The sequence below is a fragment of the Pelecanus crispus genome, chromosome 1 (assembly GCF_030463565.1).
Source record: "Pelecanus crispus isolate bPelCri1 chromosome 1, bPelCri1.pri, whole genome shotgun sequence".
Classification (NCBI taxonomy): Eukaryota; Metazoa; Chordata; class Aves; order Pelecaniformes; family Pelecanidae; genus Pelecanus; species Pelecanus crispus.
Window position 1 is genome coordinate 8,188,931 of NC_134643.1, and position 24,756 is coordinate 8,213,686.

Genomic DNA, 24,756 nt, shown 5'->3' on the forward strand with positions numbered 1-24,756 from the left:
AGGCTGCTGAAGCATTACCATCTGTTTGCCAGCTCATAAAACATTCCCCCCCAAGCTGCAAAAATTAGTACATGGATGATATCTGGCAGCAGACAACTCTGATAAAGATCTTTAGAACTACCAAGAAATCCCTCCTGTCGCAGCAGCTTACAGAACTGGACAGCAGACAACTTGCAAGCAAATGCAGGGCCAGAGTTTCTCATCATCAGATCCAGATTTTCAAAGGCGGTTGTTTCCTGCTTCTCTTCCCAGCACACTGAGCTGTTTTAAATAGCTGTCCACTCATTGCTCCACCTCACTGTTGTTCTGCTTCTAACCTTTGTCCATCTTGATTATATTTCTCAAACTTACTAACGTCTTTATTTGCAGTCATAAGCTGTCCCACTGAAGCCAGGAGAATATCTCTTGGGCCAAAGGGACCAAGAGCAGGATCAGAGCCTCAGGTCTGTGTTGTATTAGAGAAACTAAATAGTGATTTTCAGCTGATATTTTCAGAGGTGAATTTTCTGGCAATGCTGATGCTTTAGGTTGCTAAAAACAAGCTTGCATTCAAAGATTGTTGGAACCCGGGTGAAGTCTGTCTTCCCCCTGGTCTGTTAAAAATCCCATTCTAGCACCCACTTTTGTGCCATTGCATCTCCTCCTTGCATTCTTACTGGCAACCTAGTACTGGGCTGGCTTGCTGGGAAGAATCTGAATTGAGATAAAATGCAATGACAAAGGCTGGAAAGGAGTGCTGTGAACTAACACAGGTTCTCTCCTGTCTCATTGTGATTAGTTTTGTGTCTAAAATAATAGATACTGTCAGTTGTTTCCATGCATGGGCAAGAGAAATCAAAACTCAGAGCCCCAGTTCCTGGACTGTGTGGGAGGACCAGAAGCTCAGCGTTCATTTAAAACACCCTTCGCCCGCCCAGAACTCCTTCTTGCTTCAACAGTAATCATTGATGCTAAGAGATGCTTGAGAACAAGATGTGCAACTGATTCTTCTTAATCTGTAGAGAGCTGGAAACAAAAACATGATGATATAAAAACTACAGCCTTCATCTTTGTTGTGATATTTACAAACATCCAAGATGAGGTTACAGTAAAGGGAAAGGCCTGCAGCAAGGGTATGCAACCAGGACACTCCATGAAGGTGGAGGCGGAGGCACCAAACTGTGCTGATTCAGACCTCCCTGCATCTAAGAATCCAGGACTCATCCCACTGGTCTTACTATGTTTGATAGGAGCAACAGGTGATGTTTTTTCATGGTGTGTGATGGAAATGTATTATTTCATGCAGATCTATCATAGTATCTTGCTGAAGGTATCATAGTATTTACTTGATTATCCATTTTATCACCTCTTAGTCCATTTCAGCCTATACAAATGTAGCACAAGGTTCTTTTGTTTGTTTGTTTTAAACTAACTAGCGCAATTACCCATCCTACCCCTAACTTTTTAAAAATTTCTTTCTGGAGCTGGAAATTCACTTGTTACTGCTTTGTGCTAATGCTGAAGAACTGCAGCATAAAACTGATTGCACACAGAAAAGAACAAAATGAAATTTGTATCCAGTATGTAATCTGCATGAGATGCAGAAGTGTCAGAAAACATGGTTTTAAAAATCTGCCCTCTTAGATTACTGAAGTTTGATCTGTACTTCAGAGGCTTTTCGTCTGATTGACCAGCACCCTCTTCTTGAGAGCACTCAGCGTTTCAGAGGATGTTTATGAAAAAGCCACCATTAAAAAATAATGAACTACTGATGTATAAGAGGTCTCTGAGACCTGGTTACTTAAGTGAAATCACAAGGGAGTCACGGGACTGTAGCCACTGGTTTTATTACCCCATTGGAAACAACCAGCTTCCCAACCTGCGACCTGTTCTCAGTCACATGAGAACTCCCAAAAAATTAAGTACAGCTGCAAGAAGTGCTGTACCTTCTGTATAACTAAATACTCGCGTTCTGAGCATGAGGTTTTTACATGGCTCTTCTTGCTTCAGGTGACTGAACACAGCCCAAACCCAAGGAGAGTGTCTTACAGACAGAGGCAGTCCCAGGCCTCACTGATTTCCCAGCAGAAGTCCTTAGCATAGGCGTGTTGCCTAACACTTGCTGAGAGTGGGGGCAGACAGATCCTGATGGGCAGACGGGGCCTGTCAGGCAGCCTGGGTTGTCACTGCTTTTCTGTGTATGGATACCATCACAGGCAACTGAAGCAAAGGCTACGTGGGCACTTTAATAGGACCTCAGTCCATGTTGCTGCTGAAGGGTCAGATTTGCCTTCCCTGCACATGGCTACTTGTTCCCACCACTCCTCTCGTGGTGGCTTTTAGCTTGAGCTACAAGTTGTCAGTCAGACCAGGCCACCAACCTGGCTGGAAATGCACATTTTTTTTAATGTGTGGATTAATTTGTGCAAAAAGGAAGGAGATGCTCCAAACGGGGAGACCATTCTGCTTCCAGTGAAACGGCAGCCTACATTTACCAAATTTTCACAAAGATTTGGTTTGATTTTTAGACAGGAACACCAGGAGACTGTGACGATCCACAGCTTTTGTGTATGTGTTCCTAACCTCAGCCTGGGACTCTGAGTCTCTCCTGATGTCCTCAGAAAGTGATTAGGGGACCTCACAAACTAGCTTGCCTGGAGCTTGACACTAGGTACAGCTAGTTCTGGTATTGTAGCCATGCTAGGAAAAGTGGATGGTCTTCCTGGCAAAGGGAAAAACTGAGATCATAAACTACAAACTGATTTGTTTCCTTGTGCCATCCTCAGATTACCAAGATGCTGAAATTAAAAGAGTAGCTGGTAAAGAAGTTCACTCCCACCTTCAGGCTTATAGCTTAATGCTTTAAAGACAAACATGAAAGAGGAACAAACAGAAAATCAAGTGAAAGCATCTCCCCATTAATGAACAGTCTTTCCCCAAATTCTTTCCTATTTGCACAGATAAAAGGGAGAGCCAAGGTGGCACAAAGAATCCATGTGTGGGGCATACAAAATTTAATTGTGACCCTGCTCCCACCCTGGATTTAATTTTCAGTGCAATAAAGACAGAGCTCACAAGCATCCACCACTGAACATTACCTAGTTTGTATAAAAGGAGAAATACATCCCTTCTAGTTCAGCTATGCCGTACAGAGAGGACTTGCAAGATGAGCTCAATCACTCAAAAATAACACAGAGCAGTGCAAAACATTGACATTTCAAACTGGGAAAACAGATGCAAAGTGCTGGGAAAGGAAATGGCACATTAGGCCTCTTCATTTCCTTAGGACACTTGCACGTTTAATGAATTTTCTGGCCAGATATTACGGCAGCCATTTGGCAGACAGGGAAACTGAGGCCCAGGGTGGTAGCTCTACTTGTGCTGAATCATGCAATGAGACAGTGGCAGACCCAGAGCTAGAAGGCAGGAATCCCTGCATCCTAGTTCCACTCTCAGATCATTTCTTCCCAGAGCCAGGTCCTGCAGTAGACACTGCAAAGCTGCTCAGCAGAATGACACGTTACCAGTAAGCGAGGGAAGGATGTTCCTTCAGCGCTGGTGTTGGAAGGGCTGGCAGCTTCTTTAATTCATTCCTTACAACTTCATTGCTGAAAGAGAGTTCAAAAGGAGGATCAGGCTACAAGAAAACAATCACAATATTTGATGTGACCTGACCTAGCTGGCAGGCTGCTATGGCTCTACATCTGTTCCTCCTTAACAAAAGGCACAGGGGTTTCCTTTTTCTTCTCTCTTTATTTATTTTATGGCAGCCCAGTTAACTTTTCCCTCTATTATCAAAATTGGAGAGAAGCTCTCCCAGATGGTTATGTTGAAGCACTTCCTACCAGTGACTGGACACAAAAGCCACCATGTCACATTTCATTGAGCAGGGTCCCACAGACATGTTCATACACAGAAAATAAACAAGGGGAAGAGAAGAAAAAGTGATGCTTTCAGCTGCAATAAAGAAACTTTATTTAATGCCTTACAACCTGCTGCAAAAAGTAATTATTTGCTTTCTTAGCATCACAGGTTGCTCTTAGCCTCTTGCCCCAGTGACCTGGCCTTTCACAACACCTTCACTGATAAGACTCCAGCTTGAATTTGTGTCCTGCTAGACAAAACCCTCCGTGGGACCAGGCCCAACCACTTGGCTAACATTCTCCTCCCTGCAACCTCTAGTGGCCACAGTGGCCAGCTGGAGCAGCATCACTGCACACCAGCAAGCAGGGAGAGCTCATGAAATGGGAGGCAAACTCTTGCAGATGAAATGAAACCGTGAGATTTTCTCCTACAAAACCCAAATGCCTCCCTTCTCACTTTTAAACACACAAGGAATTGTGTGCACATGAAAAAAAAAAACCTCAAAGGCTTGGGAAGGAAGGCAGTGTTGCTATTATTAAAATTGCAGAAATACACAGCCAAGAGGGCCAGACAGGACACTGAGGAGTGCCAAAGAATGAATGTTTATTGGCTTACTTCTTAATAGTTTTTTTTCTGCTTTCTTGTACCCTGCCCTTTATCCTGCCAAGATGTGTGGCTGTCCTGGAGCTGTGGAGAGAAATACCTCTTCCAGAGCTCCAGTTTCCCAGCCCACTGGCTTCTGTAGGGCAACAGGGCCATTAACCAGGCAGACAGGTAGTCTTGGCATCTCCAGCTGTAGACCAGCCATCCTAATATCTGCTAAAGGCCCAAGGAGCCCTTGGATGTGCCAGGTCACCCTGAGTTTTGTTCTTGTCTCTGTGACAGTCTGTGTGGTGGCTTGTGGAGACTTGATACTGCTTCAGTTGTTGTAAAAATCTTCCCACAGCATTTCTCTAGTTATACATCCTGGCAGCAGACTCCGCCTGAGACCCAGGTGGGTTTGTCTTAATTGGAGTTTGCAGGTTAATTGCTAGGTAGAGCCATAGGGTAAACCACTAACATAAATCCTGGAGCAGGCATTTTGGGCATGTCTACAGGCATTTATTATCATGGTAATAACTGACAATCAATTAAGTAGTTTTAAAACAGGACCACAACTTCTAGTCAAGACAAATCTATGAGAAAGATGCCCAAGTCTCAGGTTCAAATTTTGCAGATTGAAGGTGTGCAGAACAGCACTTTGAAGAAATGACTAAGGCAACCACTTGATGCTAAGCACACAGAAAACCACTCAGTAGCACCTCATATGCCAAGTCAAATGACTCCTGACAGTGTTTGAACAGCCACTCCTGCCCAAATCTCATGGTTATTTGACCACCAGATAGATCTTCCTTTGTAAGTGCAAATGCTCAAAAACTATTCAGATTTTTTCTTCCATGGCAGGTAAATATCTGCACAAGTCTGAACAAGAAGCTGCTCTGTTCCGTGTTATCTGCTGATCTGGCCACTCTACTCTGTGACTGACAGCCTAGAAAACAAGCTGTTGCTGTTTACAGAGTTTACTGGGTCTGCCCAGAGGTGTGTCCTCCACAGCATGTGCATACTCAGATCTTACTGAGTTTTTTGACATCTTGAAAGAAACTGGGGAAAAAAAATAGAACCCAGGACAATCGGACACAAGCAGCAGTCACTGCCTTCAAGTGAAAATTTTTTGAGGCTGGCTGCTCATAGAAGGAAGTTGAGAAATTTCTAAAACTTTTCTGGGAAGATAGGGGGTAATTTCCAAACAGGGACTTTCTGAGCCCAGAAGATTGTCAAATAGGGCAAGATTAGTGGTGACTAACTATCCTTGAGAGTCTGGGAAAAAGCCTGAATCAGTAATGGCTCCCATAAAAGAAAGGGCTAATACCAGCCAGCTCCATCTTTTCTGCCAGTGAGGAGCAAAGCTTGCTTGCACTATCATAAAAAGTCTTTTAAGAATCAGAGAAAAAGACGTTCTTAGTGATGTTGTTGGATGGGATTAGCATTTCTGCTCAGTACCTAGAAAATACCATAAAGATAGTGCCTCACAACTTCAAAGCGGCAAATGTAGTTCAGGTAATCACTTCCAGGAACAAAAAGGTATTTCATTCCATGGTCCATATATTCACTAAGTCTTCTGGCAAGACTCATCTCAAGACAAATGAATTTAGACTCCCAAAAGGATGTCAAATCAAGAAAAAGGAAAAAAATAATGACTCAGGTTGCATTTGAACTAGTGGCCATGAGGTGACTTTCCTCTTGGCTCCTTTTAAAACACCAAACCCCTTAATTTTTAAAATGTTTCCTGCAGGATCACAAGTGGTTTTGTACTTACTGCCTTTCCCACTCTTTCTAGTGAAATATCTCAGTGTGTTTATTTTATTACTGTGTTTAGAAAGTGTTTGTTTAATCCGGTCACTTGTGCGGCATTTATTTTATATTTGAAAGTGTACAACCTCCAGGGTTGTTATATACAGAAGGGTGCTTTTGATATAGATTTATTAATATACAGGGGAAAGGCTCCACGCTTTTTCTGTGTCCTTCAGACCAATTCATTCCTGCACTATGGTGGAAATTATAATATTTAAAAGACTGAATAACAATATGAAAACTGAACTGGAAAAGCCATCTACATGGGATCCTGATAGCTGGTTAGACATCCAGAAATAAAGTTGAGAATGGACCTAGAAAACAGAACTCCTGAGTCCTGGTCTTAGTTCTGGTACTGCCTGTTTAATAAGTCTTGGCCAAATAAATTAGTCACCACATCTCAGGATTTCTGTCTACACAGGGAGGTGAAAGGCCTACCTAGCCACTTGATAAACATTTTGTGAAAAATGAGTTTTTGCAAACTGGCTGCAATAATTTTGAGCAAGATTACATATGAAGTTGTGTCAGGAAATCCATACATTTTCCAGCAAGTGTAATAACAATGATCAGTAACAAAACTAAACTGCAGGTTAAAGTTACCAACTCTTCTCAGCATCGTAATTCATTCTGTTGAATGCAAGAGGAAATGCAGAGTCTGAGATTCTCAGATTAAACGGCACTGTTTGAAATACAGTGTCTAGGATCTTCTCCATAAGGTTGCAAGAATGCAGCCTGGGTTTTGTAACCCCTTGATAAATTCTAATTGGTTAAATGTCACTTGCTTAAATAGAAAGAAAAGTAAGCCTGAAACTATGCTAGATTACCATCTGCCCAAACGTTGAAATTATTGTGAAATTCTGCTTAACAGGAAACTGGCCGTTTGCTTTCCTCCCTTGTTATTCTTTCATATGTTGCTGGGAGATACTTGGAGTTCTCTTGAAATGTCTCATATTGCTTAACTGGAAGAAATCTAGCAATGACAGCCTGTCTGAGGAACTAGCTGCAACGGTCCAGGATTTTGTTTTCCTTAGGGCTTTTTCTTCCCCCAAACTGAGGGACAAATGATCAGTATATGTTATTTCCAGCTGCTTTGATAGAGATGCTGTTTAAGGTTGAAGAGCTGGGTTCTGAACATTTAAAACCGAAGCTGATGTGAGTTTCCCAAAGATTTTTGGTCAATGTCAGACTGGACTCTAAATCCAGTAGGATTAATTTAGAGGGAAAATCTTGACTATTTTAACAATATGTGATGCTCCCCCCAAAATTAGCCAGGGCACCCTGGTTCCTTCCTCCATGTAGGCCGAAAGAGGGTCACACCTGTAGGACTTGTGTTCATCTAAGGAATTGAAATTTGTCCTGCCCACGCTCTGCCAACCAAGTGTGACTCAGCTCCCTACTAGTAACAAGATTAGCTTGAGTTAATAACCGTTACATTTGTCTGCAGGATACTAGCTTAGGAGCTTTATACACATGATTCTGTGCCTTTGAAGTCAAAATTTTTGTAACTAATATGAAAAAGCACAGATCAAATCTTAAGTGTCCTATTCAACCTGAGAATGAGCTGAAGAGGGATACTCAATTGTCCTAAATTCAGTGGTATGTCCCAGCCTAAATGTAACCACTTTTCAGTTTTGTCAGCTGAAGCATTTGGGGATTCTTTTAAATAATGTGAAAACCATTCTCCTTTAATGCAGAGGACTAGGAACTTCTTAAGGAGAATAACTTTTTATTTTAAACCTCGCTCTGCCTAAATCTGTATCAACTAAGAGATGTACCCTTTGTACAACTCTGCTTGCAAAACACTGAATTGGACCAGGCCACTTACAGAAAACACTGAGAAATACTTTTCTTAGTTGATCTAAACGGGTTCAGAAGCTCGGGTTTCTGATGGGCTTGGTTTTGAAATGAGACGCACGTTAGAAAAGGCCTTAGTCAAATTGGTGCCTCTAGATGCCAAAGTGATCTGTCAGGGCTATTGTGGCATCTTAGTTCAGGACAGATGAGGGCGACTCAGACTATGTGCTCTGTGGGCTTCCCAAACACTGGGCAGTCATTGCAATGCCTGAGTTAGGCAGTACTCCAAGGTGGCAAGAATCAGCGCTAGGAGACTCATACATGATGATGCCCTACAAAAGGACATAGGATGTGTGCTTGAAACGGCACATAAACCCCTTTTAGGGAAAGGAAAGAGTAGTACTATGAGCACAGTTGTTATTATTCTGAGGCATGGGATTGTTTCCTCAAAAGCAGCAGTGGGAGCTGCTGTCATTGTAGATGCAGCAGGTCACAGAGGTAGAAAACTGACTGCTGGATTTCGTAAGATCAGTTCTGTTTTTTGAGCTCCCACGAGGCCCGAAAAGCAGACTTGCAACTGCATTCAGGAGTCCTGAACCAGCCCCTTGTGACCCACCACCTGGGTGCAGTGGGGTTTGGAGGTGATCACGCTTTGGCCACCATGGGCAGGTGCCAACTCACAGCTGAAATTGTGACAATTTGGCATTGGCTATCCCAGCACCTGAGGTGATCAGCAGCCACTCATAGGAAGGCTCCCATGGGGAACAGCAATTCTCCCATCGCTACAAATGAGCCAGTGCTTATGCACTTTTCTGGATCAGGGCCAAAGAGAAACTTGTAGTCTCACAGGCTATAAATCTGGTGGTGGCAGTAGACAGGACAGGTGTGGGAAATCTGGAGTCTGTGTTCCAAGCATGCAGCCCCTTTAGAATTAACTTATTTCTTCAAAAAAAGAAGCAGGAGTTCAAGAGTTCAGCCTTCACACAATGTATGCTACTATGCACAACATATTATTTTTATATCTCAGGAGCAAGACATTCACAACTGCAGAGCTTCTTTGTTTCAAAGAGTAGCTACTTCTATTTTAAACAGCATTTCAACATCAGCTAACTTCAAACACTGAAGCTAACTTCAGCCCTAAGAGAAGTCAGAACATTTGTCTCCATCTGCATTTCCTCTGGCTGGCCCCAGGCTTGATTTGCCTCCCAGATTTTACACTGCTGATACGAATAACCACAAATCTTAGCAGGCAAAATCTTGACCACAATGACCTCATGTTGACTTCAGTAGCACCTGGATCTCACCCAGCGCATAAACCCATGTCAGTGCACATTAGATGGGAGCTGCTGGATAGACATCCCTGGAGATGCTAAGTCTTCTTGTACACCATAGAGGGTCAGAGTAGGCTTCTTCTACCTCCTCCAAGAATAGGCTTTAAATTCCACTAATATGGCACATTGCTTTGCCAACAAAGCCCATTTATAAATTAAGATCCCTGGCAGTGTCAGCAAGTTGTTATTACGACACCACTTCTCTGCCTGACTTGGACATAAGGATTCGCCCTTCCACTTCAAACCACTGTGATCCGCAGGTGGAAAGGACTAAGAGCTAACTTTTAATGGGGATGGTGATGACTGCCACATCAGTGTGGAGGAAGCAGTTAACATCACATGTTGAGGTATCTTCTGTGCTCTCAGAGAAGATTCCTCATTTCTCTGTGGCCTAGAGAAATGCACTGTGATAAACTCAACTGTTCCTTTTACAAGGGACATCAAACAGCTTTTAGCAGATGGATGCTTTCCACCGGCTGTTTCCACTTCTGGTCTGGAAACAGATACTTGAAGATAAAATGCTTTCAGTCCTATTACCGCGAGCCATCTGATTCCTTCATATTCTGTGTTTCATAGACTGAATGTACACTTTCTGGGTATATTTTCATCATGTCCAAGATATTCTGAGAAACATTAAATATTGTTCTTCATAGCAAAACCAGTGGAAGATGTGGTTTATCACAGGTTTGAATGGCAGAACTCTGCTTGGTCCCACTCTTCTGGGCTAAGCACTTGGCAGTGCATGGAAAACCAGACTGAAAAGTAAAAGAACCACATGTACTCCAGTGCCCCCTAAATAAGCACTGCTGATAGCTGAGTTATTCCAGATTGGGTGGAACTGAAAAACGAAACAAGCCTGGGCTTGTGTTTCTGTGGTCAGATGCATGTCAGGATTTTGCAAGTTGATTAAGGTTTTGAGAAATGATAAGGCAGAACTTAAACTTCCTTTTTAGCAAGGGTTACCTTTTGTCATCTCAGATTCCATGATGGGTAGGCATTATTTGTAATGCATTGTTCGTTTTCACTGATTTGTCTCAATTTTAGCTGGCTAGAAGTCCCAGTCCACTAGAAGGTGGAACGTGTCTGTTATTCACAGCCTCCTACGGGTGCACAGAGTACCGTTACCGTCTTCTCTCAGTGTATCTCAATGCTGGCAAAATTAAGATACCTCTTCAGGCTCATCTGGCAATTCTACTTCACTGCCCATTCACACTTTGTTTTCTTCTCTGAAACCAACTTCAGTGGGTACTGTGGTCCTCCAGCTGAACTCACATTCAGGTCAACAAAAGTAATATATGGAGTATGTGAATTTTTTAGCATAGGCAGTTCTCCTGGGCTTCAGATGAAGAACTTTCATGTCTCTCTCATGAGGCATCAGCCAGACATCTGACCTTTGGTTGCGGCTAATGTGTAACTGACAGATACTGTCAACTTAAATGAAAATTCTTGGGCATTTCATTAACAGTCTCCTGAAACACCAAGCACAGTCGCCTCTGAATTTCTTACAGCAAGTCCGAAGATTTGGCTAAAGGGATAGCAGAAATTCAACTAAACCAACCATTCTCATAATAATTACGATTATGAGAATGCTGTCCAAATTCAAGCTGAAATATCAATTAGTGATGGAATTTTAATGTTGCCTCTGGCTGGGTCTGTGATATAACAGTGATTGTAAAGTCATTTCCTTAGTAATTTCCTTCCAAAGACTAGTCTATTTCCTGAACATTGTGGGCATATGAAGAGCAAAGTCACAAACTGCTGTTTGCAAGACATGCTCTTGTCAAAGGCTGTGTTTTGTGAAGAAATGATTTCAGGAAACACGATATCTATGTTAGCAATGCATTCCTGTTGCTACACAGCTACAACTGAATCGCACCGCTCATACAGTAATTTTACCAGATTCATTCTCACAGCACACAATGGCAAAAACTTTTAAGTTCACCTACCTTGAAAAATCTCCCTTTGCCTCCTGAAAAATGAGGAAGAAAAATTAAAAAGATATCATTAAAAATAGAAAAAAAAAAAAAAAAGAAAATGGCTGTTCAAGATTTTCCATTTGCAAAATTCATTTAGCAGCAATTTCCTGTTGTAATTGATTCCTTATGTATTTTTTGGAACCAGTATCTAATGTCCAGTGCCATGATACATGCGGTGAGCTGGGCAGATTAACAAACAAAAGGTTTGCCTAATACAGGGCCAGATGATTCCTCATTCTGCTAGTGGATACCCAAGAAGCTGCAGGAAATAATGTTAGTAAATAAGTAATTTTTTGGGTCAATGTGGATGCTACATTACTAGAAGATCTCCAAAGTCTCAGTGACTTTGCAGCCTCTGAGACTACAACTCCCCTGACTCTTTTTACAAGTATTCTTGTTATTTTCTGGTAACTAGGCTTTCAAAAACTAGCTCACTCTCAGCTTTCAAGGGGAGGCAAGACACAGGTTTCTGTAACTCCTTGCTGGGTGTTTAGGGGAGTATTTAGCTCCCTTACTTACATATCTAGATATTTCTATTTATTACCATCACAGCCTGATGTTAAAGGGCTGGGTAATGTTCCACCTCAGTAGTTAGATTAGTACCTGAGTCTAACTGCGTACCCGGCGAACCCTCAAAATCTGGTGAGTCCCCTCCTCAATAGATGTAATATGCATTCTGCATTTTTGATAGGCAATATGCATTTCATGTGATGCATGCTGAAGCGCCTCATTTGCCATCAGCTACACAGAAAGCACAGTGCAGTAATGTAATTTGTGCAGTGAGGGAGTTTCCACTGCCAAGAGGACCGGGTTTTGCATTCAGGTCTTTTGTCTTTACATCTGTCTATCCACCCACAAAACCTGTCAGCCCACATCCAGTGGTGCGCCGATCCTGAGGCTGGGGTAAAGTTCAGAGCTTTGGTGGTACTTTAATTTGTTCTAGTAACACAACGATTTGAAATATGGCTTCAGACTAAATCACTTGAGTTCTGACAGTCCTTTACTATCTTCCTATTTCCCTCTGAGTGAACTGAAGGGCAGAGAAGCTCTCCTCTGGTTCATAGGAAGGAATCCTCGAGCATATCATGATTATAGTTCAACACAGAGCAAAACCCAAAAGATATGCCTGCACAGGGATGAGCATACTGTATTTAAAAAATGATTTTGTAGGGTAGATTCTCCATGCTTCAGTTCTTTGACCTGAATGCCACAGTGAGAAGCAGAACAAAATACAGTACGATCCCTCTTGTTTTGCTTGGATCCTGTCACAAACATGGGTTGTAGTAATTTCTGGTTACAGACAGCAGAGGTGTGGCTTGTTTTGACTGTTTTCATTAAGTTACACATCAACTACTACAGGAATACATGTAACATCCTGCATTTGTGATGAGAAACAATCAGCAACAAGGGTTACAGTGGCAGATCTGGATCTGGCTGTACAATTACTAAGCGCTGAAGTTGTTCATTAGGATGAGCAGACAATAGATTCATAACCCTATTGCTGCTTCTCACAATGAGCCTGTTGTTTGATGTGTATTCCCCCAACAGCCAATATGCAATTTCTATAATGTGTTTTTAATTGAGTCCCCCATCCTGACTCTCTCGCTCCATTTTTGTTACATAAAACGATTTTAATGAAGATTCAAATCCCTATGCATTAATTGCTTCTTTAACATGGAAAGTGCTATAGAAGTGCAATGCATTGTTATTTATTAGTGCAGTCTGATGAGATGGCTTCTCTGTTCACATGGCTTCTCATAGCTTCATGGTTGATGGGAAGGAAAATGAAAACTACACTGTACGAAAGGGGAACGAGAATCATCTGACAATTATCTCTGACCTGCTCCCACAGTCATGCTCCTAAAATGAGATCGTTCACAAAAAACACCTCCGCTACCCTGAAAAGATTCTTCTTTCGGAACCAGAGATTTACCAAACGCTGCTGGTAATTTGCTCTGTGACCCTTTCCCTCTTCCTGAAGAGCAGTACTTTAAAAGACAATTTTTTTTCTGGAGAAGTTTTTTGGAAAGTCTTTAAGTCCTTCTGCCCACCTTGAAGAATACAGACAGTTGCATATACAGAAGCTTATGGAGATCATCAGAGGGCCAAGCTCCATTGGGAAAGCAAATGCAAGTAAAGTCACTGGAGAAGGTCCCATTGTATATGGGTTTCACCTAGGAAATTGCATCCATCACTTAGATTTTCTCTGGCTTTACATCATACCCCAGGGTCTTGGATATCTGTGTCGGTGCAAACATAATATGCATTTATGTATGCAAAATGTTGGGCAGTGGAATCTGCTCCATGTGTGGAGAGGTCTGGTTTGAGAGCCTTCTGTATCTATTTTGCATTTGCATAAAGACATCTTTCTCCTGCCAGTGGGTGAACCCCTGCACTTCTGTACAGCCATTTTGGATTCGGCAAGTCAAGAGATTTAATGCAACATGAGGAAGCGCGAAGCGAGAAAAGGAGGGTGCTTACCTGCAAGATGTATGCAGCCAGTTCAAACACCACTTCACTGTCAACCTCAATGAGTTCCTTGAAAGGTGAAGAAAACAAGAAAGAAAAAGAGTTGAGTCAGTTTGAGCTCCTGCAAGAAGGACATGCATCTCCTCCTGGCTACTGCATGGTGAAGCATGCGGTGCCAGTTTTCTCCCCTGGCTGGGCTTCAAAGCATTCCCTGTGCTCCTGGAGACCAAAGTGAGGGAGAACCTCTCCCCACTCAGATGCAGAGAAAGCCAAATGTTCACTGTAATGACTTGGTAAATGAAGCATAACTGGATGTGGCATGAAGGGATTCCTGGGGAGGAGGGAGGAGAAGGAAGGAAGAGGGAGGATCAGGTTAATTTTTATTTTCTTGTGTGATTTAGTGAAAGGTAGTCTGGGAAATACATTTTTTCTCCCCCAAATGTCACCCGTGCTTCAGGGGAACACAGTCTTGTTCTTGGCTCATAGAAGCAAGGAAATGAGAAAATTTGTCTTCACTGAAGTTGTGTCAAAGCCCCCGCAGAACTCCTCTGGCCCCTGCCCAGGGTAAACTCACAGGAAAAAGAACCATATTCTCTCTTGCAGGATGGGAGCTCTTGTTTCAGCCCCTTCATCCCCATGAGCACTGGGGCTGGGGGTGTTTTGAGGATGAGCTGTGACAGCAAATCTTTTGGTAGCTCTTCACTGCTCCATTCTATAGGATCCAACCCCCGATGAAAGCAATCTTGGGAGGGTCAGGTGAAATTGTGAACGTTTTGCTTGGACACCATGGTCACATGAAGGACACTGATGATCCCATGAGATCCTCTCAGGGTCCTTCTGCTGGGCCTGAGTTTGTAGTCACAGAACTGAGGGGTCCAGGCACTGCTCTGTCTGAATGTGTGGGATGCAGACTTGGCATCAAAGATGCTTGGGATGGGCGGCACGAGCATTAATCTTGTGGCCAAGTGTGCTCTCCCTGAGCCTCCGGCCCCTGCTTTTGGGCAGATAGTTGGCTTTTACTGAGATACTGTTTAGGCCTCTATTTTGCAGCTAGAACTCCTACGTTGTCTCCTACGTATGTGGCCATGTAAACTGGGTCACTGTTCAGCTCACTCCTGTGGTGGCTTTTCTGTTGTATTTATTTAAGCTGCTGTTTTTAATATTTTACCTCATCTGGCAAGAAACGAGTGATCTAAATATAGTTCACTGCTGTGATCCATACTCCAGCCAAGTCAGGGCCACACCTCATTTACAAGCCACAATCACTGCGTTGGCTTGTCTCTGGCAAAATCAAAAACAAAGGGAACAAAACAGAGGATAAGATCCAGGTGTCCTTGGCTTTCACCAGTGCCAGCTTTTTAAAATAAGCACTTCCTTCACCTCCTTCATAACAACTCCTTGGGGAGTGAAGACCAGCACTGCTACGGGCAATAAACACACCTTAGTTCAGCTAAACTGCCTGATGCAGGCAGGCACCTGCACTAACGATGTGCACATGCCAAGGGAAGCGGCTGGTGCAAGATGTCGATTCAGCTGCAGGCAGGGCCGGGCTGGGGCAGTCAGGCATATCCTATAGCAAGGGGCGATGCGGAGTGCAGCCAGAGTGCCTGGTCTTCCTCCCACCTTGAAGCACCAGGCATCGCATGGACAAACCAGCCTCCGCAGCCACGTTGATGTCATGGCACGTCTATACTAGTAGGTAGAGTGGGCCAGGGCCCGTTCTCTGGCCCTAAGGGTATGTGGCACGGTATAGCTGATGACTAAACACTCTCCCTCCCTCCCCTGGTCCCAGATGGGGTTACCTCAGCTGTCTCGCCCCTTGGGAACAGGTGCTCATCCCCGAACAGCGCCCAAGCAATGCCTGGGACGGGGCTAGTTGGCCCGTGCCAAATCCCGTGCCAGAATGTGCTAGTAATTAAAGAGCCTGCCTGATGGAGGGACAGTGCCCGATGCCAAGCCCTGTCTTGTTTGGTAGTACAAATGCGGCTTGGCCTTTCTGGGCAACAGTGGCTTGCTGGTCCTGTGCGAGGGTTTGGGTGTGTGGGTCCATGAATGTCTCATTGCACAACAGGGCAGGTGAGGAGGAGCCATGGGCACAGCCAGAGGACCACAGCTCCAAACGCAGAGCCAGCTGGCAACCCAGGGGACCAGCAGCCCCAAACTGAACAGGCCACAGACGTCTTCTTTCCCAGCTTGAGCAGCCCTGTGCATGGGGACATTTGAAGGTGTGTGTCTGGAGAATCCACAGGGCAAGGGCTGAGGTGATAGCATAGCGTTATGAACTACACATCATACACAGTACGGTCTTTCTGGGCTGCAGGGGACCTTGGGGTGAAGCAATCCATGGGAAGTCCAATGAGGAAAATCTTGGTGCAACAAGGAAGCTTTCAAAGTTTGGGAGCATGCAACACCCCCTGCTAGCTACAGGGATGACAAGCACTGGCTGCGCTTAGGCGCTGAATCCCCCTTTCTACACCTAGAGGAATCCTCCAGGCATGCTGGCTGGGTGCTCGCCCTGTGTCTTAGCAGAGACTCTGCACCTAGCTTCCAAATTCAGTGCCTTTTTTAATAGCACAGCATGCCTTACTGTGGCTGGAAGTCAAATGGGGAAGGACCCGCATGGGAGACTGGGAATCCAGCAGGGCTATTCTTGGATGGAGATCAACAGTCAGCTCGAATGTGCAAAGTAATGGTTTCAGGAGAAGTCAGACTAAAATAGACCAACCTAGATCTATAGGCACTCTTTTTCTTTTTTTTCCCCTCTTCTTATTAAGCTTTCTCCAAAAAAAGAACAACAGCGTAAGCTTTTCCTGGCAATACTCCAAAAAGCAACTTTTCCCCAGGAACCAAAATGGGATGCTCACTGAGCTTGTTGCTGGAGGGGGCTGACTAAGCACATCTAATTGCAGCCTTGCCAGGGAGTAAAGCTCTGCATAGCTCAGCTGAGAAGCCCTGCCTCTTTCCTGGGCACTGGAAAAAAGGCACTTTCTGGCTTCTGCCCTGCACTTTAGGAGATGCAAAGTTAGACCCTGCATTTTAGGACATGCAGATGTCAGGAAGCGAGGCTTCAGATTTGGTGTAAATTAGTTGGTTTAGCAGGTCACAAACCTGCTGAGGGTTGCGGGATGGCGGTACAATCACTCCCTGACTACAGCTGTCTTCTCCTACCGCTTCCTCCCTGGCAGATGGAGGTGAGTCACTGGCAATGGCTCTGCCAGCAAAGAGGTAGGTAGGAGGGATCCTCCCAGGGAATCCCAGCTGCTGAAAAGCCTCTCCCAGTCCCACACGTCAAGCCGCCCGCCCAGCCCACCTGGCCGAGTCTGCATGCAGCCGGCTTCCACCTCAGCGGGTTCTGGGCCTGCTTAATTTTCTGGACCCTGCCCTTTCACCTGTACGATGCTTGTGGCATCGGAGGGATCGGCTTCGCAGCTCTGCCACGGGCACTCCGGCGGGGGAGTGGCGGCCGTGCCAGGACGCCCTTCTCCGTGGCACACAGAGCGCCTTGCAAGGAGCAGCTCTGAGTTACAGTGCTGGCAACAGCAGCCTGGTGTTTTCAGTAGCCTACCAGGCGGGGCTATTCTGGTACAAAAAACATTTCTCCGTGCATGGCTTGTTCTGGTACAAGGTGGTCTTCAGTACGCACCCACAGACGCCCTTCCCCGCCCCCCATACTCCACATGCTCGCTCCCCTGGGCCCACAAACTCAGTCACACTGTCACAGACATGTAGTCATGTGCCTCCCCAACACACTCACAAACTCACAGTCACACATGCATGCGGTCCCTCAGACAGCCCCCCACGCCTACCCGCCCACTCGCCCCCTCGCCCACTCGCCCGGACACAGGCCCGTGCCCTCTCTCGCGGTCCCCCCCCGCCCCCGCCGCCCAGCCCAGAAGATGGCGCCCGCGCCGCAGCCCGCGCGGCCACCGCCGCCCTCTTCGGGCGGGAAGCGCTAACGGCATCCCCGCAGCCCAGCGCCGGCCCCCACGGCTTCGCCACCGGCGGTTTTTTAGCACAAAACCGGACCTTTCCTTCTAAATACAAGCCAGTTTATCATTTTAGCAGCTGCAGATTCCCTCCGGCCGTTGGGTGGAGTTATTTCCAGGGGTGTTTTACCTCAGAACCTCTCTCCAACAAGGAAGCTGGCCAGGGCGGTCAGACACAGAGGAGTGAGGGAGGGCGGGAGGAGGAGGTTGTATCTTGATGTCCGGCTGTGACCGATGTAAATTTTGGGTCAGGGGATCCAGACTCAGGTGTCTCGGCCCACCCCAGTGCCACCCAGAGCTCCCCGAGTCCTTACCTTGTAGATGCAGGACTTGGCGTTCAAGAAAAACAGCTCAATGGTGGCATTGTCCTTTAAATAGGAGATGCTTTCAATGTAGAACCTGAAAGGGAAAGCAAGAGAGGTGAGACACGAGCGGGAACTAGGGCAAAACATGAAAACACACTCCTGACATGAAAAAGGCGGTCAATGCAGTCATGATGAGCGTGCTAGAACTGAAGTTGCTTTGCTCATGACAGACTGGGGTGATGAAAGAGGCTTCTGCATGCTTCAGGAGATGACCAGCCACCACCACCCCAGCCGTACCAAAGGAATCGGATCATTAAGTGGAAGATTTTGTTTCTAAATAATACTTTGTTTTGTTTTAAAACTTCAAATAATCCTTTATTCTGTTTGCTTGTAAACTCCCCTTCATTCTCCATCACATCTTGGCATTTTGTCTTCACTGCCTTACCTAACCTGCCCATTTCCGTGCTGTTGACCTGCGTCTTGTAAAATGTTCACTGACAGCAATCCAATTCTGGGTTCCTTCCCTGTCCACTTCGGTTCTGCATAAGGCAAATTTTATAAAGGCTTCTTTACATATTTTAGCAGCTAGCACGTAGCAGCTATGGTCTTAGAGTAAGCAACCAGCAGTAGTTAAGGACCTTGCACAATTTACCACTGCTGTGAGTAGTGGTGCTGGAGATTACTGGGAATGCCAATAATCTTTTTTTTTTTTTTTTTGAGCTGAGATGACTTCGCAGAACTCAGTAGAAAACTGACCAGCCCAAACCCTCAGTGTCAGAAAAACCCAATCTCTTGCATTGGCTGATTACCCCAAATATTTGCAATTATGTTGAAAGCCCATGATATGTATGAATCAGTTCAGTACTCCATGTCCTGCCTGCTTTGAAGGTTTGATCCTTTGGCAGTGAACTCCATGAGTTTTGCCACTGGCTTGAATCAACTCCAGCCCTTAATTCTGCCTTGTGACCTTTTGGGGAAAAAAGCTCAGGATACCGTCAAAGTTAATGACTGATTATTACATATAAGTATGTTGTGTGTTCCTGTAGAAAGAAGAAAAGAGAAAGCCTGGGTAGGTTCAGTGAATGATTAAAGTGAATTTTGTATCTACTTTGTGTTTTAGGTAAGGAAAAAAAATACATCTATCTGCCCACCCTGTTTTATAGTGATCTTTAGGTTGCAGTACAGTGGCAGCAATGTTCCTTACATAAATTCCAGTACTATCGTGCCTTGTCAGAGGCAATTAGAATAGGGAAGGTGACAGGGAAATGCTGTCTGCATCAGGAACTTAAAAAAATGAGATACCTTGGAAATCTGGGTTGAGATGCGGGGTCCAGTTACAGAGAAACCTTACTCCCTGACCCTACTGTCTGGGAGCGGAGCTGAGAGACCCGCTGACGCTCCTGCGGCTTCACACAAGCGCTGGAGGGATGGTCCATGTTGAGCTATTTGCAGAATCGAGGGCCTTAAATGTAACCTTCTTAGGGGTAAAGGTCAAAGCTTTCTAGTGCTCCTAGGTGTCTTCTGAAACCCTTCAAAGCAGCTCATTTCCTGACAGATACAACCAACTGCTTGCTTACTAGAGTGAGAGAAACGTTTTGAGCTCTTCTTGTTCATCTGCTGAAGTGCTCCTGCTATTACTCCCCCCTCTCCCCCTCCAGAAAACTTCAAATGAAAAATAAAAATAAAACCCAAATAAAAAACCCCATTTGAATGTAGGGATCATGAAGCACAAAAATTAATTTTTTTCTTTATTTTTTTTCTAGTTTCCACTGAGTTTCACCTCCTGTCCTTGAAACTGCCTCTCATTTTTTGGGGCAAATAAAAATATACTTGGCTTTAGAAATGCATAAAAGATGCTGCAAAACCGGAATGTTCTTACTAGATCTGCTCTCTCAGTGCAGCTGGCTTTTTGTCTGCTGAATTAATGGAGAAAAAAATTATAATTTTACACATTCTGTGATTCCTGAAGAACGTCCTCTGCTTATCACCGCTACCAGTGCTGTCCAAGTTGTGATGGTAGGATCTATAATTCCAGGGTCAGAAGAAAACAGGAACATTTATTTCATTTTTGAATCCAGTGAAGGTTAGCCAAAATGCTTTTTGTTTCATCAGCTCAAACGAGACCATCTTCGCCATCACTAGAGGGCAATATTGCATCTCTTAAGGCTGCAAGGATCTTTCCCAAGGCTTTCCACATAGACACATACACAGATCATGTTCTGCACAAAATTGAGTCAGAGCACAGAGCCTGCACATGATACTTCATCTTCACAAAGAAAACCCAATTCTCAAGTGATCTCCAGATTGAAGGGTGTGCTGGGGAGCTACTGGCTCTCACACATGCACCCAGACAAATGCAAAGCATGTGCACGAGGAAATTGGTGCTACTTGAAAGAAAACAGATTTGCAGAGAGAAGTCTTGTGGGATTTTCTGTGTGGCAAGCTCAGAAAACCTGAACTGGAGCAGACTCCCCTGAATTCACAGCCGGCGCTGCAACAACAGAAAGGGGAGGGAAAGACACGTTTTTTGCACTGATTGTGAATCTCTGTCAGACCTCCTCCTGTTACCACCTTTTCCAAATACGGTGAAGGAAACTGCACTTTACAATGACCAATGTCAGTGACTAAGGAGGCAGGAAGAAGAATCCAGCTGCTAAGGTAATGAACCAAGCAAAAAATCTGGGTTAAATTCCTGACTCGGACACAGGTTTCCTTCATGGCCTTCAGAAAATCATTTAGCTGCTTGGGGCTGTTGTGGTGTGTTTAGAAAATACTCCTGCCTCCTCCGCCCCGCTTTGTCTGTTTTGCCTGTTAAGCTTATAAGCCCTTTCTTACAGCTTGTTTCAAGATCATCGGTTTTAAGGGGCAACTCTCAGCTTTCCGTTGAGGACTCCCCTGAGAGCAGCATTCCTCCATGTGCTGTGAAGCTGATGTATCCAGGAAATGATGGATAGGCTGGACAGAGAAAAAGGCAGTACAATGTGTCTGACAGCTCTGCTCCGCTACCTGTATCTCTTGCAATACAGCCAACAAACAGCTTTGCCTCAAGCAGCTCCTAGAAGAGGTTCCTTGATAGCCAGCAACTGTTGCTATGAGAAATTAGGTGCCTGCAAGAAGTGGGAACACCTCACAAAACTTTGTGAGTGTAAAAAACCAGAAAAATAATTATAAAAAAAGTTTAAAAGATCAGCCAACGTTAATCTATGCTCAACATCCCTCCCCATCCCCAGTAACTTATAATTCACCCAGTACATTCTCTAAGCATTAATTAAATAGACCAGTGAATATTACGCTGGGTAATGAACACAAAGTGCCTATCTTGACTGCTCCCTCTGAGTGGCAGGAATATAATAATGAGTACTGCACAATGTATCTTGGATGACTTCAGAAGCTGCTGCATCTAAAACATTTAAGGCTTTTTAGCTGCAAGGATGTGCCTCATACTGATCAGATTGCTCTATATTAAGCATTGATTAACTGACAACTTGCTCTGAGACAGCTTAAGCCCCCTCATGCCATGGTGAATGGCAATTCCCATCATAACCGGCCAAGCACAGACATTTATATAGCGGTGCCTGTGAGAAGCAGCTGTGGAAACTCCTGATCCTTGGGTGATGGAAAATTGGCACTACTGTAATTTCTCCCTTGCATTACACACAAGCCCATCTCTGACTTGCAGCAGGGAGAAATGGCCTGACTGAGCACTGGACTCACCAGTTTGATTACTGGTCCTTCAGGAGATGGAGAATCCCTGGCCACTGCTGCCAGCCTCATATGTGAACCCAGCTGTGTGTGTACAGATGTGCAAATCTAGCAGTGTTGGGAAGGTGCTTGATAGCTAGTGCTTTGTCCTTGCAGTGGGGATAGGAAGCCTCAGGACTATCAGGGAAATGGCCTCCAAAAGCACCTGAGCTGGTGGTGTGCTTTTGTGGTCAGTGAGAGCTAAAATGAGCAGCACTCCTAATTTCCACACACCAAAATAAACTGTCAAATAAAAAATATTTATCATTGCCTCTAACACACAGCCCTGGACGTATCCTGTCAGCCTGAACTTGGCCATCTATTGCCTAGCAGAGACCAGGCCCTGAGCAATCAAGTTCCTGACTGTGCAAATGTGCTGTTACAGCATTTGAGATCTTTATTTCCAAGCAGAACCTGCCAAACAGTAAACATATTTCACTGTGGTCTTCAACACAACAATATTTCAAAGCACAACCACAGCAAATGGATGTCTTGTCTACTTCAGGTGTAGATCTGTCCTGGGTCAGTGATATCATCCTAGTTCTTGTGATATTTGACTATGGTGGGGACCAGTTGGTTCAAAGTCTTTTATCCAACAAAACCCCACATTTTTTCAACAAAAAGAAACACTCCAAAACTTCCATTCTGGTGCCATGCTGTTTTCTTCCAAGAAAATTCAAAGAAGACATTGAAAGGACTTTGGAAGACTTCAGAAAGGTTTCAACACTTGGTTTCACTGAGGAACAGCATCTTCTTGAGGAGTGCCCCTACCAGAAAAAACTGTCATCGAAACTGGAGCCCTGACTAGGACCAAGGGTCCCTCTGCCATCTGGAGAGCCCAGACCAAGCAAGGGCATAGCAAAGCACTCTCTTGTTACTGTCCTATCAAGCCTCACTCCCCAGAGTCTTGCTGCTTTCAGAGGAAGGCAGCGGGGTGGCCACGGTGGCACAGGAGGCAGCCGGGCAAGGGACATGCCAATGCGTGTGGCTCGGCGTGCTGGTACAGTGCTGTGCGAGAGGGCCAGTCGAAACAGAGGCGAGCAGTGCCAGGCAGTGACGGGGAGGCCAAGGGTGGCACTGAGGATGTTTGCTCCCGATCAAGGTGACCGTGACTGATAACAGTATGGCAGTGATTTTTGGGTGAGTTCCTGCCTTTTCCAAAGGGCAGGAGCTGGCGACTTAGTATGGGCAAAGGGGGTACCTTCCCTCCAGCCCTGTGATACTGTTTCCGTGCAGGGAGGCAAAACACCCCTCTTGGGCCTGTTAAGAATAGGAAAGGGGAAAAATCACAGAATAACAATCCAAGTGGCTCTTCCCTCCCCTGGTGAAAACATTTTTCCCATGAAAAAGGACAATAAAAGGTAAAACTGGATTTCATGGAAGAAGTCAGAATGAAGCAAAAGGATTTGGGTTTTGATGTGCAGTCACCTTCCCCAGTGTTTCCTCCTACCCTAGATGGGAAATACACTCAGACCCAGGTGGAAGGATTGAAATGGGCAGAGGTGTCTCCCATGTCCTTCCCAGCTGGCTGACTCCGTTCTGGTTAGGATGCAGGACAGAGCTGAGAGCAGAGCTCAGTGGACTGCCTCTTATTTCATTACTACAAAGCGATGGATAAAGGAGGAGACCCCTTTTCTGCCTCATCCATCCTGGGGTCTGGCTCGTTATCCCTCACCATGTCATTTAAAACCTCAGAGGATAATTTGAAAAATATGAGGCCATTTGCCAACCAGAAAAAGAAAAATCACATGCATCGGTATAATGGACTTAAATGCAGATGTCATTATGTCCAGTGTCTCGTGCTAAATGAGTATTCTGAGCAGCTCAGGCTGCAGAGCTCCTTTTATGTTCCAGCCCTGTTTGCTAATAGTCATGGGTCGCACTTTTATGTGCTGACACTTAAAGCAGACAATGGTCATGCTAAATAGTTGGTCTGTTAAGTAATCAGACAGGAATGAAAATCCCAGGCGCTAAAAAGCTCCATTTACCTCCCTTTCTGCATTCATTTTGATTCTTAGCCCATGTCCTGTCCCCTGTGCTGGTGCCCTGCTCAGGCCCCCCTTGCCCAGTGCCAGGGGCTGGTGTGCAGGGGACAGGAGGCAGCAAGAGAGACCTGTGTCAACTTTAACCTCATTGCGGGGAAGCCACAAAACAGGAGGTGAATGCAATTCCAGGAATATAGGGAGTTGCAGCTAACAAAAAAATAAATCTGTGGATATTGTCTAACCTGAGCTTGTTCCCTCTCTCTTTCCTGACGGCTGTACTGTACTATGAAGCTGTTTGCACCTTTACCCACCACACATCCATTTTTCTCAGTGTTTGTAAGAGGCTGACCCATTGAACTCCTGGAAAGCCATGTGTTTTGGGGATATTTGCTCATTCCTGTGCCTCATCTTCTCTATGTACGAAAAACTAAAGCATCTGCTTTGGAATATATAGAGACCAGCTCTCTTCCAGGCTGTATGGCCTGAGTCTTTGCAAACCGCAAAGTGCTCAATGTATAGAAGGAAAGGAATCAAGGCAGTAATACAGGCACATTCCTCTGTTGTCTGGTTACAGCATCAAGCATCATGTGGAAAGGCACTGACTTCAGTACAGTGAGGCCTCTGCCCTCTCACCAGGAAGGGTATCAGGCCTGAGCAAGCCATAAAAGGAGCAGCCAGCTCAATATATTCTGCAAATCCCTCCACCCCTGAAATGTCCTGTGGAGCCTAGCTTGCAAGAGCAGTGCAGCTTTGTACAAAAAGGCTGCTGCAGCTCCTCTCGGCTTAGGAGTGATGTGGTTATCTGTCCCAAGTGTGAGGCGAGAGCAGTGACTGGATCACAGCAGCACACTGCCTTCCTCCCCTCCTCTCCCTCAGTCACCAGGGGAATTTCCCCCCACTCCCCTGGGCTCCAGCCCAGCAATTTGATCCTTACG

At 45.0% G+C, this 24,756-nt stretch overlaps 1 protein-coding gene across 1 annotated transcript in view; it reads right to left on the bottom strand.

Moving 5' to 3' along the window:
• FRMD4A (FERM domain containing 4A) overlaps nucleotides 1-24,756 on the bottom strand; it is a 209,071-nt gene that overhangs the window by 58,505 nt on the left and 125,810 nt on the right. Inside the window, exons 5-8 of the mRNA XM_075715136.1 lie at nucleotides 18,105-18,189; nucleotides 13,817-13,873; nucleotides 11,306-11,328; nucleotides 3,504-3,587 (exon numbers count right to left, since the gene is read on the bottom strand). Of these exons, the coding sequence (XP_075571251.1) occupies nucleotides 3,504-3,587; nucleotides 11,306-11,328; nucleotides 13,817-13,873; nucleotides 18,105-18,189 (249 nt within the window). The remainder of the gene's footprint in view (nucleotides 1-3,503; nucleotides 3,588-11,305; nucleotides 11,329-13,816; nucleotides 13,874-18,104; nucleotides 18,190-24,756) is intronic.